Source organism: Mycteria americana, chromosome 7, assembly GCF_035582795.1.
Source record: "Mycteria americana isolate JAX WOST 10 ecotype Jacksonville Zoo and Gardens chromosome 7, USCA_MyAme_1.0, whole genome shotgun sequence".
NCBI lineage: Eukaryota > Metazoa > Chordata > Aves > Ciconiiformes > Ciconiidae > Mycteria > Mycteria americana.
This window is the reverse complement of record NC_134371.1, coordinates 37147321-37166926: the sequence shown is the minus strand read 5'-3', so window position 1 is coordinate 37166926 and position 19606 is coordinate 37147321. Positions and strand designations below refer to the sequence as shown.

General features: G+C 39.4%; 1 protein-coding gene across 1 annotated transcript in view; it reads left to right on the top strand.

The window, feature by feature from the left end:
• Positions 1-19606, top strand: part of RGL1 (ral guanine nucleotide dissociation stimulator like 1) — an 84591-nt gene that overhangs the window by 18632 nt on the left and 46353 nt on the right. The window contains exon 3 of the mRNA XM_075507840.1: positions 11932-12140. Within this exon, the coding sequence (XP_075363955.1) occupies positions 11932-12140 (209 nt within the window). The remainder of the gene's footprint in view (positions 1-11931; positions 12141-19606) is intronic.

The following is a 19606-nucleotide window of genomic DNA, read 5'->3' as shown; positions in this document are numbered from 1 at the left end:
TTGACCTATAATTTTCATAAAATGGTGTGACTCTTGCCATATTAAATTTGTGTTAGTGGTAATATCAGTCATCTCTTCTCTTTTTTTAATAAATGCCAAGTATAGGAATGACAACATTTTTTTTTTAGCATTTTTCATGAAAGGAGGATGACAAATGGCTTCACTGACCAGTGTTTCACAAACGAAATTTGTATAATAGCTTTCCTCTGATATTTCTTAGGGTAGACATAGAATTGTTGTCATCTTTAACATCCAGGTAGCTTATGAGGGTAACTGAGAATTTTCAACTTATGTGTGGAGGTGATGTCATTGGGCTGATATCATAGCAGTATTAAGTGGCATCAAAATTCAGTTGTACTGGAAATAATCCTGTGATGTCTAGCCTTATGTCAAAATAATCAAGGGTCATATAACAATAAAATAGGGAATTAGGGAGATGGGAGGGGACTCAATATTAAAATTGCAGTCATACAGTAATTGCGGCATAAGCATTGAGGTAGATGAGACCACGAGAAGAGGCTTGGAACAGGGTTACATACAAAGACTTGAAGGACAAGGCTTTCAATTTCAAGGCAGACTATTTTATTTATGGGCTTGGACAATGACTTTAGCAGCTGTAGTTTTTATATCTGGAAGGATATTGATGTGGGTGACATGGGGAGAAAGGTCCAATGCTGTAGGCCTTTGAAATCTAGATTAGTTTAAAATAGGAGAAAGTATTCTGTGTAGAGGCTGCAGTGTTGTCACATGTCCTTGAATCAGGTAACCTGACTTCTACTAGCTTATACAGTCTGCCTTGTATAAAGTTCTTTAATATTTGCATACAAAAGGAGTCCTGGAAGGACACAAAGGGGCTAATATGTGCTTTTAGGTCACTAATTTAGCCTAAGCTGCCTAATTTATTGAAGTAAGGAAGGTAGGTTATTACCTGTGTGTGTTCATGTTTGTTAGAAATGCTCTTAAAGTTGGGAATTTGATGGCCTTAGCCATTTATGCCACATTTTCAGAGTTTAGTTAGCTCTTCTGTAGGAGGCTTACACACTAATAAGTGAATTCCATTATGTGTATTCAACCTGGCTGCTTACGATGCATATCAGTGTATCATGTCATTTAACAAAAATATCACAATGATTTTTGACAGTATTCTTTTTTCAAAGTATTTGTTCACACCTGGGTTTGTACTACTCCTTGCTTGCTGTACCCTTAGTTGTTGGCTCATGACAGTATTCTGCAATCGCTCGGTAACAGTGCGAAAGCTAAGGCCATGTGAAGGTCTCTTCTGTTGACCACTCTAGTGTCTCAACCCTTTATTAAGATCTAGACTTACTGGTATTGCATGACACTGGCAGGTGACTCCTCCAAAGATGGTAAAATGGGTGAGGAGGAACTCGGGAGAAGTTTTCATTTCAATAAGAGGCAGTTTGTTTTCAAGCTCTCAGTAGACCTACAAAGAACTGGGCTGGGATCTGGCTTTTTAAGCTGAATGCATCATTTTGTCATGTTTTCAGTTGCAATTTTTAGCTTCTGCAGTCTGCTTGTTGCAACAAAACTGGGCTGGTTTGGTGGTCTTCTACATCTGCCATATGGACTCAGTGTAGAAATGATATTGCTTAGTTTTATAGAGTACTTGTCATCTATGGACTCTGAGGTACTTTATAGAGGAGGTCAGTGTTAATCTGCCCTTCCATAGCTGGAAAAACTGAGGCACACAGAAGTCTTGCGTATGGCTCTACCAGGGCTAATATTACCATGGCTTGAATTTCCAGAGTGCTAAGAGTCTCTTGAGCCACCTTTGAAGACCTCCCAGGAGGGACTCTTCTTCCCGCAAGACTGTCATCTGAAGAGCCAAACTCCCTACCATCTGCAGTTAACTGATGTTCTGCTTTGTGCAGCTAAAATTTTTGAAATTAGTTAAAATTTGTGAGCAGATAAAATAGTTGCATTTCTTGCAAAGGTTGGCTATTAGTTCTGGCTAGACTTAGTGGTGGCCAAACGCGTATTTGGCTGTGTAATCTGATTTGTCTAACATTTTATAGATATGGATGATATTAACTTCTGGGGTGGTGAACAGTAGAAACATCCTGCTTGATTACGCTGTGTTTTCAGATAATCATAATTGAGACTTGCATTCTGTATGTAAATACAATGTTTGCTGTGCTGTGAGCTTGAACCTCTGAGTATTCCTCAGACAGAAGGCACAGTATACCTATCACTGTAATCTATAGTCATGGTTACTGAAAGCTGTTTCAGAGTCAAGTGAAATATTTGAGCTGTCTGCTACCTTTTGTACTATTTTTCCCGCTCAACACCCCTTCCTTTCTCCTCTATGGTTCCTAGTAAGTAACTCAGTCTGGGAACTGTAAGCAGGCTTTGGCACCTACAAATTTGCAGGACAGACTGGAAGCAGTGAGAGTGTGGGGAGGGAGGAAGAGAAGTTAAAGTTTGTTAGCAGAAACAGTTAATTACTATTTACTGTTTCTGGGGCACAGGGGAACTGCCCCAGCTTTCTATTTCCCTCTCTTAGGGACATTCTATAATCTATACCTGTAAAAACTTTTATTAGTTTTGACAGTTAATCAGTGACTGTTTTATGCAAGTCCCAAGACTCTCTGTAGAGCTCTTCCCTCATAGAGACACTATGTAACACTTCCTCTGTCTCCAGAAGTCAAAATATTTTACAAAATGGCCTGATTTTACTGCCCAAATGGGCTATAAAACCTGTTTCCTTGCCTTCATTCCCGTGCCCTATTCGCTTAGTGGTTTATTATTTTGAGTATGTATTTACTGCTCAGTTTGGCGATTGGACGTTTTGGTGTTCCTATGCACTGAAGAGAGGAGGATGCTAAGTTTTACAGAAATATTTCTCCTTTAATACAGGAGGGCTTTGGAAAGATATTTAACATGGGGGACATTTGTTTGCTGGGTTAGAAGTGTTTCTAGTAAATGTCATTTGATGACAGCTATTCCTCAAACAATGTAAGATGCACATGACTAAGAGTCTTACCTGACTTACTGGTTTCTTTTTCTTGCTTTTCTATTTTAAATTAGGAACTTGCTAAGCTTCAATGTCTGATCAAAACCAAGACAAGGAATATTTATACATACTGACTTATTATGAAAATAATATGTCCCTGGCATGCTTAAGAGAGAACAAGATTGTGGTGAACTGTACAACTGGGAAACACGACAAACAAAAATGAAAAGAGTTTAAATAATCTGATGTTTCAGGTTCAGTTAACTCAATGAAGATTAAGTCAGACAAAAGAAGAGGGTGGGAGGGTTTGTCTTGATCTTGTTAAAAGTTCTTCTAGCAAGAGAGGTGAGAGGATGAGAAGGAACTTTTTGTAGGTAGGAAGCAATGAGGAGGTAAGTGCATAAATCATACAAGACAGCTAGAGACAGAGATTTGGGGCTAAGTTGTTAGGGCAATTTTGGGTCTCTAAAAAGCTTGTATGCTGCATAGTGAACCTCTCAGAGGACTTGATTCTCACTGAATAATAAATATGGCTACATTCCTTTGCTGCACAGATGCTTCTAAGAAGTGGGCCAAATTCAGAGGAGTAGTTTATATGTTCTCATGGCTGAATAAGTTCCGCCATTTGTAAGAGCTGGACAATGCCATTTTAATGTAGACCTCTTTGAAGATTGAATTTCTTAATCACTGGCTTAAACTCCTTTAGATGCATGCAGTGAGAGGTGATGTGTAAATTAGGCTTCTTTACTTTTGCTTTGATTCATTTAGAGCTAGTCCCACATAGTTCACTGATATCCAAATGAGTCTAAATTTGCATAACTTCAGAAGGTGTGAGAATGCACAGCTCAGCGTCATGGTATGCATGTTGTTTCTTATTTTCCCCAGAGTGGCTTAAAGTAGCTGCAAGGTGCCTGAGTGAAAGGGTTCTAACTGAGCAACAGCGTTTGTGTAAGAGGCTTTTTTTTCTTTTCTTTTTTTTTTTTTTTTTTTTACCTCTAAATCTGACCCACAGCTTTTGTTACTGTTTGCCAGCTCTTCAGACAGATACCAGCCAGGCTGTGAGCTCTAAGGATAGGAGAAAATGAGAATGCCTTTTGTATAATGATCATGGAATTAATTGGTCCTGGAAACTCTGGGTTGCTGCCAAGAAAGGTTATTTATGTGGTAAGAAAGGAAAGGAAAAGGGTGGAGCTTTGGAAATCCAGGAATATCCCTAGCTGTCAGATCATAGGAAAGAGCTCATAAAGTTATTTTGGCTTCTGAGTTTGGTGCAGTCAACATGCAGAATTCTGATTTGCAGCAGCATGCAAAATGAGGAAATGGGAGTTAGCGAAGTGAAGAGCACTTTGTGGAGAGCTCCATAGTAATTTTATTTCCAAGTGCACTGTATGATAAAAGCAGCCGCTCTTGCAAAGGCAAGCATCTATGCTGCCTGGAGTCTGCAGGCTGCAAGAGATCCCACCTCTGGCCACCCAAAATCTGCATTTCAAGCCACGGTTTCCTAGACTGGAAATTCTGCTTCAAATTCAAAGTCTTATCTCATGCAAGCTGTTTTCCAGGCTGACAGTTCTGCAGAGTGGAGGACAAGGACAGAGAAGAGAGCACTGGGATGCAAGGCTCTTAAGTACTGCCAGCATTGCAGAACTGATTGCAAGAGGAAACATGGATGTGTACCCGGGGGCCTACCCTAACAACACTTGAGATGCTTGTGACTTCATTTGATAAGCTTAGTCCGGTCACTGCTCTTTCTAATGTGCATTGTTATGTGGTATTGTTAGTGCAAAATTACCACTTTTCACAGGGTTGGGTTTTTTTTCTAATGGTCATGTGTTGTGGACGGGGGGAGTCAGCACAATGTGTGCAAGTTTGAGTCAGTTCAGCATGATTGTCAGCTGCTGTGGATTTTATCTGTCAATATACATATGGGACAATCTTACTTTCTTCCTTTTTAAGGGGAGCAGGCTCAATTATAAAGTTCATTAAGATCTTTGTTGGAAGGAAAAGCTAGGTCAAATAAGCTGTTAATACCTTTGCAAGTTGTTCTTTACAAAAATACTTGAATAAAGTGAGTAGGAGTCTTACTTGAAGACATCTTGAAGACATCTTATTAAGTTCTGTGTGTTTTTGCCATGGAATCCAGTTGTTCTTCAAACAACTCTGTTTCATCTGTCTTGCTACTTTCTTTTAAGTGATGTGTGACTGCATGTTAAGTGAAGGATGCCTTAGATTTTTCTTCTCTCAGACTGGTGTTGTGGATGCTTGTATTTCTGGAGCTTTTGAAGCTTAATCATCCCATGATTTTATTTTTTTTTTCCCCTTCCCCCTACCCCCCCCCCCCAAGGATGAGTGTAGATATTAAAGGCTTATGCTGGAGAGCCTGTGTGTAAGAAAGCAATATCAAAAAAAGTAAGGGCAAAATCACAAAAAGCATCTTATTCCTACTTTCAGAAGATTAAAGCTGATTCACATTTAGGCAAACAGTGAAATAACAGTCATTCTTGATTAGAGTGCCTTATTTTTTGTTAACTTATATGTTACTGCACTTCAGGCAGTTTTATTCCAGCATAGGGTGTCTGTGCAGTAAGCTGTTAAAAATAGGTAGAGTGGAAAACTCCCCATCTGGAAAAGCTGTAAGTTTCAAGGAAAGTCAAAAGCATTTAAAAATCTGTCAAAACCAGTAAAAATGGCGTTTAAGAGACACTAGTTAGTTAGGTGCTCTTGAAAATAGTTTTGCAGAATTTCTAAATAAAACAAGTCTTTAGTAAAGTGGTAACGTTTTAAATTACTAAGTCTGAAGAACATTTGATATCTCATTTACTTATTGTTCATCCCAGTTGTTTTCTTTTGATATTTTTTTCCACTCTGCCTAATGAAAAACAATTACATTGATTTCATTCCACGATTCTCACTTTCAGAATCTCAACAGATAATATTTGAATTGGAAAAAAACTGCAGATCAGTGTTTTGTTGGGTAAAAGCAATTGTTTCCAGTGATAATTCTGAAATAATGACTACAATTCTGTATGTCGTTATTTGGGTAGCAGCCTATTTTTGTACTGTTCAGAATTTGGACTATTTTTTTACCTTGAGTCTTTACTCCCTCTTGCTAGGATGTATCATTAATTTAGGAGACGGTGGAGTTTATAATTAATTTATAATCCTATTGAAGGTTTACAGGTAGCGTTTGTACCTTTGGCCCATGAGGCTGTGGGATCCAGATCTGTATTTTGGCTGTCAAGCTGAGTGAAATACCTGGCAACTTTGGGGCATGTGGAGGTTTTACTTTATTTTCCTGTCATCAGTAGGCAGAATGTCAAGAGGTCAGCGTATCTTGGCCAGTTCTTGCAGAGAAGGACTGATAGGAAATGGAGATTGTGGTATTGAAGGTTGCACACGGTGTCTCTCAAAGAATTGTTGCTTTTACACACCTAGTGACAAGCTATGCTGGTAACAAGCTGCTCATAACTTATGACTTGCTTATTCAAGCCCTGTATTGGGGGCTGTTGCAGAAAGAAGATGTTTGTTGGATATTATGCTGATACTTGTATCTCTTCCTCATCCTGGAATTGTGCGTGTGGCTATCTTGCACTTTCAAAATGCCTTGGTGAGTCAGTGAGATTGTGTGTGGGTTCAGGAGCCAGGCTGTATGGGGCAAGGTCAGGACCTTAATTGTAACCAGCTTGGAACCAAATTATAGCTCCTTCAGTACTGGGCATCTGCAGCTGGTTTTGGGGCTGGTTTGTGTTTGAAGGAACTTTTTAGCCTGCATGTTTTTTAGTCTGCATGGAGCTCTCCTGTTTCAGTAAGAACTGAAACATTACCCAGTATACGTGGGTAATGTTTTGTGCTGTTATAGCTGTAAGATGATCTCCTGAAGAGTGGCCACCTCTGAAGGTACAGCATTGCAGAGGATTAGTAAAGATGTTCGAATTACACTAGATTAGTACCCGCGCAACCTCAAAAAATAAGGACTTGCAAGAATATACCTCAGTTCAATCTTTCTACGTTTGCTTTTGAAAGACGCTGTCTATCTGGTAGGAATCTATTTTCTCATCAGTTACACTTGCAGATTATCAAGGCCATAATCCATTGCCTGAAAAATCAAAGAGAGACTGTTTAAAAAACATAAAATAAATCAGACTAGAAAATGCCATATATGTTTATTTTTAGCCTTGTAGAGGACCAAGAAAACCTTACTGAAGCCCTGAGATGTTGGGGTCTAGCATCTTTGTTTGACTGCTGGACATGTTGTTGAAGGAGATGAACGGAAGGAGCTGGAGAGCCTTTTTTGTTGTTTCGATGCACAAAACACTGCAAAACTTCCAGTGGCTTTAATTGGTACCACATAACAATGATCACTGTGCACCACTGCAAAACTTGCAAAGAGCTTTACGAACATCTTTTGATAGCAGTAGATACAGTATTTTTCTGAGCAGACAGCACAAAAGCAAACATGAAAACTCTTTTGCTTTTGGGTAGCCTGGTTATGTCAGTGAAGAGATGGCCTCTTGATTAAATCCAGACTGAGTAGTTTCCTGTTAGCATGCTAACTCAGCCCACAATGTCTTATTCTGAAAGTCTGTTATTGAGCTTGCCTGCCAAGTCCTTTTTCCTTTTAAACTTACAGGCACAATTGCTAAAATAATACAAATACAAACAATGCCTAAAAAGTCTCTTACAATGATTTCTAGCAGTTTAATGTTTTGCTGACAAACTCAGTTTTAGATTTTCAGGGTTTGGGGTTGTTTTTTGTTTTGCTTTGCTTTTTTGGGTTTTGGGGGTTTTTTGGTTTGTTTTTTTTTTTTAACATTCTCCCAACATGATGTCTTGGGGAAGTTGTAGTGTTGCAATTAACGGAAAATTTTGTGCACGTATCAGTCTTGGAAGCAGATTCTGCCCTTGTTTGGTACACAGTCACATCAGTGAATGAGAGGTTTTTACACATACTGAGTAGAATATGGCCTGAAGTCAATACATTGTGGAGTGGGGGAAACTGCTGGAGAGAAAATTAAGAGTTAAATACAGTGGTGTAGACTTTCTTCCCTGTTTGAAGGCAGTTGTATTGTGTAACTAGTTATTTTCAAAAGTATATTTTAATTGTAAGATTAAAAGTCAGCGAGAAAATTTAATTTTATTTTTTTTCTGAGCAAGTTTTGCTTAGGGAAAATTTTCATGGAGGAGATGTATAGTGGCAGTAACAACATATCCTTTTAGTGTTTCTGTAATGACAGTGTCATATATAATTCTATATACACCTTTAAGTCAAATATATAACAAATTATACACCTTTAAAACAGCTATAAGATCCGTGGAACAAAATTTTGCAAGTTACTCTGGTGTAATCTTGTTCATTCCCTGTGGGGTTGCATTGGGGTAACAGTGGGGTTTGGTGCAGTAGTACTGTTCATTGCCTTATCTATTTATAAAAGGCATTAATGGGTTCATGACACAAGACCAAGTTACCGAGTATGTAATTTCGCAGTCTGTTTGAAGAGATGTAAAGCTGCAGTACTCCCAGAAATTGTCTTACATCTTGCACCCAAACTTGTTTTCTCTGTGTCAGCCTGTGTGTTTCTGCAGTCGTGGGGTGAACAAGGTTGCGCAACTTGTCTGGGTTAAACCTGACTCCACCAAGTGAAATGAAGGGCTCTGTTTTAGCTGGACCACTTTTCCAGTCCAGTTTGCTGTAGCGAATGGGCAGAAAAGGGTCTCTGGGAATGGCTTCTTTCAGTGGCTTAAACTCAATATGAAATGGTGCCATTTTGCAGTTGAGATGTGGCTGCAAGTTTCCTAGGACCTCTGCTTACCTACTGTGTCTACACTCTTTACAGTTCATTGGCAGGTCCTTGTGTCTTGATCCTACAAAATGCTCCTGGCTCTTCCAGGGCATCCTACAGACAGAGGCACTTTTCTGCCAAAAAAATGTGCCTGGGCCCACTTCTTGTTAGAAAGTCCAGAACATTGTGGAGTACTGCTATTATTCCTATTTTTTCTTTCCCTGTCTAGTCTGGTTTTTTTAATACAGACAGCAGGTTATATTTTAATGTTGGACCTCGTTAAGCTGGAAAATGAGATGTCCTTGTGCAAGAGTAGCAGAGCTTTAGAATAATATTGAAGACATCTATATTGTACAGAAATAGTGTGGCCATAGGGAAGTGATCGTCCCCCTGTACTCAGTGCTGGTGAGGCTGCGCCTTGAATACTGTGTTCAGTTTTGGGCCCCTCACTACAAGAGAGACCTTGAGGTGCTTGAGCATGTCCAGAGAAGGGCAACGAAGCTGGTGAAGGGTCTGGAGCAGAAGTCTTATGAGGAGCGGCTGAGGGAACTGGGGTTGTTTAGCCTGGAGAAAAGGAGGCTGAGGGGAGACGTTATCGCTGTCTACAACTACCTGAAAGGAGGTTGTAGCGAGGTGGGTGTCAGTCTCTTCTCCCACGTAACAAGCCATAGGATGAGAAGAAACGGCCTCAAGTTGCGCTAGGGGAGGTTTAGACTGGCTATTAGGAAAAATTTCTTCACCAAAAGGGTTGTCAAGCATCAGAACAGGCTGTCCAGGGAAGTCGTCGAGTCATCATCCCTGGAGGTATTTGAAAGGCATGTAGATATGGTGCTTAGGGACATGGATTAGTGGTGGACTTGGCAGTGTTAGGTTTACGGTTGGACTCGATGATCTTAAAGGTCTTTCCCAACCTAAACGATTCTATGATTGTTTAAAACAAAAAGGGGTATTTATTATAAATAATTCAAAAGCAATGGAAGGTAGTCATGTGAATATGAAGTGGGTGGGTTATCCATTCCTAATTATGTTATGACTAGATTAATTTTTTTTCTTTTTGTTTTGTCAGTATACCGAGCCAGAGTCAGTAGTGACTGTAAGCCATTAACATGCTGCCTTCATGTCCTCAATCTAGTACAAAGGTGTTGTGTTAACATTGGAATATTGTTAGCCTTGTTGTTTCTAGCTCATACCTTAGTATGCAGTTTCTGGAGCAAAGTATGCAGTAGTATGCAGTTTCTGGAGTTTCATGGCCAGTTTCTGGCTGTGTGTCTGAACTTCATATTCAGTCCTGGTTGTGTTTCGTCAGGGTGAATTTGAGATGCGTTGTCAAGGAACCATGGAGAAACCCAAAATATGGATTGTATTGTTACTTAGGGGAGTGTCTCAACCTGTACAAATACTGACTCAATATTCAAAACCCAGAAGAGCTGTTAAATTATAAAATATTACTGTAAGGCTGGGAAATCTGACCTAATGATATACTGTTACTATCTGGTATCATGATACAGCAGAAGCTGTTGCCCAGGAGGGGAAGGTTGTGATTTGGAAGAGAACCATCACAGCAGTCCCAGTTGAAAGTTTGCTGTGAGTGCTTACGTAAGGAGGAAATCTGCAGCGGAATAATGCTGCAATGAAAATGGGTTGAACTCCTTAGTTTTTATCCTGAGATTGCAGGAGAATTGACGATGCAAAGACTAGTTGTGTGTTCATGCCCAGTACAAGTTTATTTCCTGTAGTATTTTTCTACTGATATATATAATCTAACCTAAAAAGATTTAGGATTTTTTTTTTCACAGTCTTGAAATATTTCATGATGGCCTGATTTTGCCTTTGCATAATGCCATTAATTCTAGCTAGGTATAAGGCTTGCCTTAAAATACTTTCTAAACTCAGTAAATGTGAATAAAAGTAACTCTATACTTCAGAAAGACATTTCATTCATTCAGATGACCTTCCAATAGTTTATTTACATAAATCATAGTGATGTCTGGGGATTTTTGACAGGGTTTTTCTTTTCAGTCATGGTTGCAGACACTCGAATGCACTCAAACCATTTCTTTCTCTTAAGGAAAATTACTTTTGTTACTGGAGTTTTATTAGTGCTGGTGATATGTGATTATAGCGATTAAATAGTGATGATGCATGTCATATAACTGCGATCAAGCTAAAAGAGCAGGTGTGTCACAGCACATTTTCCTCAAGCTGAGGATGCAGTATGTCAATCGGTTAAGCAGCAGCAACGGAAGAGGAACTGTATGCTTCCCCATGCTGCCTCTGTAGAGTTCGGCCTGCCTTATGTTAGTGGTCTGAACATTCCTTCCCAGAGATAGCCAACCCAAAAGGTAGAATAAATTTTCTGTTAGATTGCTCTTGTTGACGTTTTTTTTATAATCCCATTTTTAAAGCTTTTTATCACACGTATTTAACAAATAAGTATTTAAACTAATCACAAAAATAATTTTCTGAACTGTCCTCTAAGTAGTGGCAGAATTTAAGGGAACGTTTCTAGTTATTTCAGACTTAAAGCAGGCTGTAAGCATTGAAAACAAATGCTGTTTAAAAAACACACGCCCCCAACACCAAACCCTAGATTTGTTGACAAGTATTGTGCCAAACGGAAACTGTAAGAGAAAACTGAAATGTTATAATGGCATGTTCGCAAAATGACTTTGATACCCTCTTTGCAAAAGTATCATGAAATGTTTCATATCCAAATGTGTTCATGACCTTAGGTTATGTGTGGCAACCCAAAGTTGGTATTTTCAGCAAGGGAATCACAAGTGCTGATGCTAAAGTTGTGGTCAGTTTTCATGTTTATTTAGAAGTGAGACACTGAATTACCCCTGTTCCCTCCAGTAATATTATTCTTTGTGGGTAATGGATTTTCTTTTAGATAATAATATATGATGGGATCATAAGATAACTTGATAGCAGTCAGACTATAAAATATTTTGTGGAGCAGGTCAGAGAAATATCTTAAAGATAAACTTACTAAAAACCTCCGTTATTTGATACAGCATTTGGTATTTGGAGAGCCAAAATTGACAAAATCATTTAGTAACTAAAGATGGACTATTCCTGTGAAAAGATGGAGTTCAATCTGTGTTTCATTGTGAAAGCTGTGTCAGGGATCTGGCTTCTATCTGATTTTTGTGCTTTGTTTTTGTTTCAACTTTGTAGGTTGAAGGGGACCAGTTACCTCCAGAACATACTGTCAGCCAGTATGAAACATGCAAAATCAGGACAATAAAAGCTGGAACTCTGGAGAAACTTGTGGAGAACCTTCTGACAGCTTTTGGGGATAATGATTTTACCTACATCAGTATCTTTCTCTCAACATACAGGGCCTTTGCCTCTACTAAGGAAGTACTGGAACTTCTCCTTGACAGGTAAAAGCCAGTATATAATGGAAACTGAGCCATCATTTACATGATAGGGGGATGTTGTCAGGAATTTCTTCCATTAGTTTTAGTGGACATGGACTTAACCCAATGGACAGATGTCAAGAATACTGCAAAATTCAGAATTTCAGCATAAATATAAAATGTGTAAATGCATGCTGCCCACATCCCAAGTCTCATTAAAGCATAGTCACCAGGTAGGGAAAGTGTGCCATGTCTGACTGCTAAGGAATCAAACTGGGACCAACACAAGAAAATTAATATAGCTTTCCTCCTGCCAAAGAACCAGAATGCATGGGCTGCAAAGTCATACCTAGAATAGATTCCTACATTTTGCTGGATACTGATATTTTCAGACCTAACTCTCCTGTTTGGGGGCTGCTGATTTGAAATGGGGATTGTACAAGCTTCTATTACTTCACATGAGCATGCAGTCATAAATTTTTGCAGACAGCACAAGAACCACTTAATGTTATAAGAATAGCTTTTGTGGTAAGACTGTTAAATCACTTCTGCTATATCTGTATAAATGCTAGAACACGCAACATTAGTTTTCTCACCCTAAATTCTAATGGAGACATGACTGGGTCACAGGTCATCTTATTTTAGGAGTATCATATTTATTGCATTTTCAAAATCAAGTGATGTACAGAAACGGTTATTCTGGCATGTAGTAACTGGAACAGAGGAGTAGTATAAGAAGTCCTAGGTTTTAATTTTGGCTCTCCCACTAGGTAGATAAGGAACAAGGCATGGATAAGTTATCTGTGCTTTTCTTTTGTATCTGAAAAGGAGTATAATACTACTTGCTTTGTAGGAATGTTATGTGGCTCAATTAATAATGATGTTGAAATGCTTAGCTGCCAGGCCTGCTGTGATTGTAATAATAGCTGTGGTTGCTCAAGTGCAGTAACTTCATAGCCACATAAGAAGTCAGATGAGGAAACAGCAGCCATCCTGGGGAGCAGACCGTACAGTTAGATTTACTACTGTGAGCTTTACCTCTCAGTCCATACCAATTCTGACATAGAACATGAGGAGCAATAAAAATTGTCAGTGCATATATACAAGAATATAAAAAAGTTGAGGAATTCCTTCTTTTGAATAGGTAATTCTTTCTATACCCTCAGTTTTGGATTCTATGGTTTGGACATACATATCTTTGAAGAATAATATATGAAAGGACACCAAGTTTGTGTGGATTCTAGTAAATTTAAAGAGGAGTTGACTTGCCAAGTGACAGTGTGTCATGAGAATCTCTTGCTTCCTAAGCATGTAAATTGCCAAAGAGCCACAAATTTGTAGGAGAAACCAATAGTTGTATGCATACACATTGTCACTTTCAGCCAGTAATGTTTCATGTATGATTTATTTTACTTACTTTCATAAAGATACATTTTTAACAGAAAAAGTTGGAATAAATTAAATAGTAGCCTTTGCAAGGATGCTTTGCCCAAAATGGCTATTTTAAATATCATTCCCCTAACAGTGCAGTTTTTGTTGCTCTGTGTTGGTGGGTTGCCAGACTGCTCTTTCAGGGTTCTTATATATTAATTGACATGTATCTGGGGAAATTTTCTTTCTGTTTTCTGATTCTGATTTCTTTCATCAATGAGAACTTGTGAGTAGCTCAAATAATGTGAATCAGTCAGTCAAAGGTGGCTCTAAACCTGATGATACTCACCTCGCTTTTCAATTAAAGGCTCTTATGCTCTCTTAAGACAACATATTTTGCCTTAAAGTACACTCATATGTCCTGTTTAAATGCCCAGAAAGCATCTTCATGTGCATTCCCCACCCTGTTCAACATAGTTGTGATTTTTAGCAGTTCCCATTCTTATTTCTCTCTTACTGAGGTACTTCAGTAATGCAAATAAATGTCCCACCTGAGACTGTGACCTCATTTTACAAATCACTGTACAAGCATGCCTAGAATTGTTTGCAACAGCCCCCACCCTGAAGACCCTCTACGGTCAACGGATGATAAAAAAGAACAGTGAGAGGAATAGAGTATGATGCAGATACTTAGGAGGAGCATACTGAGGCAAAGAGAGAGTAAGGGTTTAACTCACAGAGACACATCTGGTTGTTTTTTTGCTGTCCTCAGGAGACAGAAGACTTATGCAAAGAGCAATTCATGTATTGCACTTTTTAAATTTGAATAATTATAAAAGATCCCATGTATCTGACAAGCAAGTTTAGAATCTACTATCAAATCTGTTAAGCTGGGTGATCACCCAAGTGATGTTTTTGGAGAAAAGTTCTTGGTGCTGGGAGGCTGCCTTGGGTCCTCGGTGGTGGGCTGGCTCTTTGGTTGGTGCAAAGCTCCTGAGCAGGACTAGGAAAGGCGTCTTGTAGCTATTGGGCTGTTTTGTCCTGTGTGCTTCTGCGCAGAGGACTTTGTGTGTATAACCCTTGTATGGGACAGGTGATTATTTTCTGTGCAAGTGTCTGGATCTTTTCCTCTTGGTCACCTCACCCGGCTGGATTCAATGGGTGCTCCAGGTGGTTCTGCCCAAGAAGGCAAGCTGTGGGTGCTGCTAGAGGTCTGGATGAACCGAGGCATGGGGCAGGCACATTCAGCTGCGGTGTCCCTGCTTGTGCTTTTCCCCCTTTGCACTTAATAGGGGTATTGCTCTCCAGAATTGTCAATTCAGCCCTTCAATGACTACTGAAGTAATTAAGTGTCTCTGTAATTGAGGATTGAAACATTTTAAAATTGGGGTTGAGGCCAAAGGGATAATCCATTGAAACAGCAGTCCATCCTACAGTCAATTAGCCTTGTTACGGTTCTGATTGTTTTGTGATGTTTCATCACTAGCCATTAAAATGTTCAAACTCTGTTAGGCTGCACTGTTATAAGGATGATGAAAAAGTCTTTTGGGAATCTTGCTTTTGCACTGAAGTTTGTAGAGTCCTCTAGATAAATGGTTCTGTTTTCTTTCCATACTTTCCCCTAGCGAAAAGGATCATAGCAACCTAAAAATAGAAATGTACAAAACTAGTGAAACATTGAAGTTATAAAATCAGATACTCAAAGATCAGAAATTTGAGAGGGGGAAGAACTCAAGATCTTTATGAAGTTTACCATCATGGGCTTTAGTTTCTATTTCTGTATTGTTTTCTTTAATGTAGGTATTAATGACAGGATTTTAAAAACAGCCTGAAGAAAGTAATTACTCATTCTCTGAGAATCATTGGTCATGAGACACCTAAACTCTTTGGGCTCCTGTGAAAATGCCAGCTCGATGCAGTAAAGACTTCTGTAAATTGTATAGCTGGTGCAATTTAGCTCAGTTAACTCTGCAATTAAGTTCTTAATATTTTCATATCTGGGAATTACGTCTGTAATATTACAAGTGGATTGCAGCACAAAAGAAGTGGCAAGTCTGACTTACAAGTCTTTCTTACCTTTTCTCAGGAGTGTATCAGAGGAAAGAAAACCAGCCTTGATTGGAAAAGAAATTAAGCAGACAGGACTAACTCAGCTTTGAAATGTGTACATAGCCTGTTTATAAGGAATTTCATTTGAGCATTCACACATGAATGACCAGGAAAATAGGTGTCCTCTTCTAAAGATGATATGCTTGTTATTCACTGCATCATTGGCTGCTGATTGAGGGGAAGGATCTTGGGCCAGACTTGTGCACTGCTGTGTCCTTGTGGTCCTAAAGAGGTTGAGTTCCTGCCCTGTTGGTTTTTGGTAATGTGCTGGCATGGTAGAAGCCCTGCTTTAAGGAGGGACATCCTCTTGCGGTTGGCTTTGAGGGCAGGATGGGAGAATAAGGGAAGTTTGCATACTGCAGTTTTGCTTCAAACAAATAGCCTAAATTATATTTATAGCATTATCTCAGGTAAGTAAGTTTGGGTAGTCCAGTTTAGAGCAGCAGCAAGTCAGGAGCATACATGAGTCTAAGTCAGCCAGCCCTGCCTTCTTCCTCTGATGCTGCTTTAAAGAGGCAAAAATGTCAGAAGAGGGCAAGAAAGCACAGGGGAAAAGTCTCCATAGAACAGAACTTTCTTTTCTGAGCCCGATTCTGATCTTACTGGCTTTTGTACCTCTCGGAGCAAGTTATAACATCTCCTTCAGAGGAAGGGCATGTAGGCTGCCTGACCTTGTCAACAATATCCACAGCCTTTTATAATAAATGATAGAATCCACCGGAAATCCTAGGAGGTCACCACTTCCTTCCCCTCTCACAAATCTTAGGAGTGTAGTGTTTAAGAATCCATGGATGTTTCTCTTGGCTTTTCGAATATTGTGGATAATCTAGAATTTTATGGCTTGGGACAAAATATAGATGAAACTTAAGCAATACTAGTTAGAATGATTTACATGCAGCTGTGGAATATGGACTTGTGAAGAAAAGCAGACATTATAAGGAAAAATAAAAAAAGAAATTGATAGTAATTTAATTTAACCAGCTTAGTTTTCATGTCCACATTAGTGTACAATAAGTAGCAAAGAGTCTGCATTTTTGCAACTTTCTTGTTAGTGGTACTTGTTAATAACAACAGTACAGAGACTAAAATGGGTATCAGTGCATAATCTGTGTAAGTACTTGTATTTTGTTTTCCAGTGAAGTAAAAAAGTAATGAAAACAGCAATCTCTTAAAAAAAACAAGTAAGACTTTGGCATTAGTTGTCAATTTTAGTTTCATGTGAAGAGCTTGAGCCCTGTTTCTTATTCTTGGTGATAGAGCAGGACTGTAGAGTAAGGGAACAACAGTGAATGGTAATGCTGAGCTCTTATTGTTTGGTCCAAGGGAGAACAGTGGTGTGGCCAGATCAAAAAAGGCCCTTCCAACTTTTTACAGGTGAGCAGCTCCTTGACATAGAGCAGGAGGGAACAGCATCTGCATCTCCGTGTTGTAGGACATATTTTTTGTAGGAACGTACACATTGACAAACTTCCTCCAAAAAGTATATGTGGAAGCTGGATCACCCTCAAGTCCAGTGCATTCAGTTTATGTTGGATTTGCTGTGGATACAGCCCTCACTGTGATTGCTGCAGAATTGTCTGATGTATGCATTAGACATACACAAATCCAGATTAGACAAAGAGAATCCTGGAACTCTTGGAAAAGTGTCCTGGGAAATCTGGATATATTGTACCCTAAGTGTGTGGGGATACCTGTTGGTCATTTGATGTTGTCTGCACAGTATCCTGTCCAAGCAGTGAAAGCATTAACTGAATTCGAGGCATGAAATGTTTATCCTGTCTGAAAAAGGCAAGATGCTCTTCCCTGAGTGACCGAGACAAATAAAAAAGCAGATGCTGTACTTAAGAGGAACTGAAGTCTTAGGGCAGAGAAAATGAACTTTAAAAGGTTTGAATAATTCAGAATAATGTGTGCTTTTGTTAAATCAGTCCGTGCTACAGTGAGGTTTTGTGAAATCTTCTGGGCAAAACCTTTTTCCTGGCTTGGGCCTTACTCTGTTAAAATAAGCTGTGATCTGCCCGGTGAGCGTGTGAGGCTCTGCAGCCATCGGTAGCTCCTAGGAGGCCTTTCTGGGCTGCACACTGTAATCTTCATTTCCTGCATGGCTGCGGAGGAGTTGGTAGTTTTGTCTCTCACAGTGTGGGAGAGAGATGGACTAAAGGGACACGCATCTTGCTTACACTGCCTTTACTCCTCTTCACATGATGTCGGAAAGTCCTCCCAAAGCCAAACACACATGGCTTCAGTTATGTCACAGCAGGAATCGCACTGTTGCACGGTGCTAGTCCTTGCGGTGTTTCTGACTCCCACAGCCCATTCTGGTATTGTCATCACAGAAATGCACAAACCAACGGGGCAGAGAGGAATGTTTCTAAAGGAAGTTTCTGCCCTACGATACATCCAGTGCAGTGAGTGGAGTCACAGAAAGTATTGAACAAGGCATATGAAAAGGTTTAAATTGTTAATGTACAATTTAGACTATTTTAAGACCAATGCAGTTCCCCATGTTTCAGTCAGAAGATACTTATTGGATTTTCAGTGCTATGCTACTTATTGTAATGGATTTTAAATTGGGCCCTTTGATAACTTCTGTCTTTAGTAAAATCAGAGATGTGCTATTTGCTCTCTGTGTAAATTTTAACACTTCTTGGAGATTGCAAATAAAACTGGGTTGTTTGGGGGTTTTTTTGTTTGTTGTTTGTGTTTGGTTTTGTTTTGTTTGTGGGTTTTGTGGGGTTTTTTGTTGGTGGGTTTTTTTTTTTTCCTCCAGGACTTCAAATTAAGCTTTTGCTTTTTATTAAATTCGAGACTGGAGCCCTATTCATTCTTTTGGCTGGATTCAGCCTATAAAGGTTTTCTTTTCACACAGAGTAGAAGTCAAACTAAACAAAATCTTGGGCATAAGCTGGTATGTTGAAAAGTGAGGGGGATGACTTGTATTTTCAGAGCTATTTAAGAGTAATTGGACATCCGCATCCCTTTAGTATTCATGGAAGTTTGGCATCTAAATGCAGCAGACAGCTTTGAAAACGTGCCAAGTCTTTAACACTATACGTTCTGATATTTTCTCTTTGTTTGGTAGAAGTGGGTAGGGAGATTTAAAAGAAAAAATCTTGTTGGGATTTTGATGTGAAAACCCTCGATGGAAGTTCCTGGAGAGAGGAAAAGGAGACCAGCTCCTCCTGTCCCTGGGTGTGGGGATACAGCATGATGCCTCCACAGAGATCCTTCGGTATCCCCAGTGTTGCTGGGTGCGCTGTGGAATTAAATACTCACAAGTGTGATGGAAGCCAAAGATGTTTAGCTGTCCAGATGAAAGCAGAACCAGGTCAAGTTCCTCTCTTATGTATTTTATTTTGTCCTGGTAATCATGTTCCTTGCAACAGCGCTTAAAAGTGGGGCCACGCTGTGCTTGGCACAGTCACATATAAAGTAGCACCCGGTCCCTATTTCAAGGAGTTTACAGAGAAGGGAATGGATACTGTTTGATAGAAGAGCCAGAGCTGAATAATGACAGTAAATAACAAATTAGTTTTACATTTTCAGTTCATTTCTTCTGCTGGAGGATGGCTCGATAGAGGGTAAATGGAGAAGAAAAGAAGGGCAGAGAAGGGACATTGAAGAAATGGGTCCTTCATAGCAGACTACGCTTTTAGGACAGCAGCTTTATATAGCACTTGGCTCACTGTAGTTGCTGTAGCATCTATTCTTTCCTCTGTTGTTTTCCTGTACACCAGGTGGTTTGTCTACTCAACTGAAGAAGCAACTTCATTTCCATGATTCTATGTGTGTATAATTCAAAACACCTTACAGTTCTTGCTGTGTATCTATGCTTCCAGTCACTTGTTTTGATGCTTATAAGCCTTATTTAGGGATTTGTTTGGGGCTTTTGCAGAGAACCACCTTTCCTTATTATTTCTGAGTAATTCAAAGAGTATTTTCCTTTGTCTTCTTCCCTCTCCTTCTTAACAGAGATGCAGGGGTGCATTTTCTACTCTATTTTTCAGTAT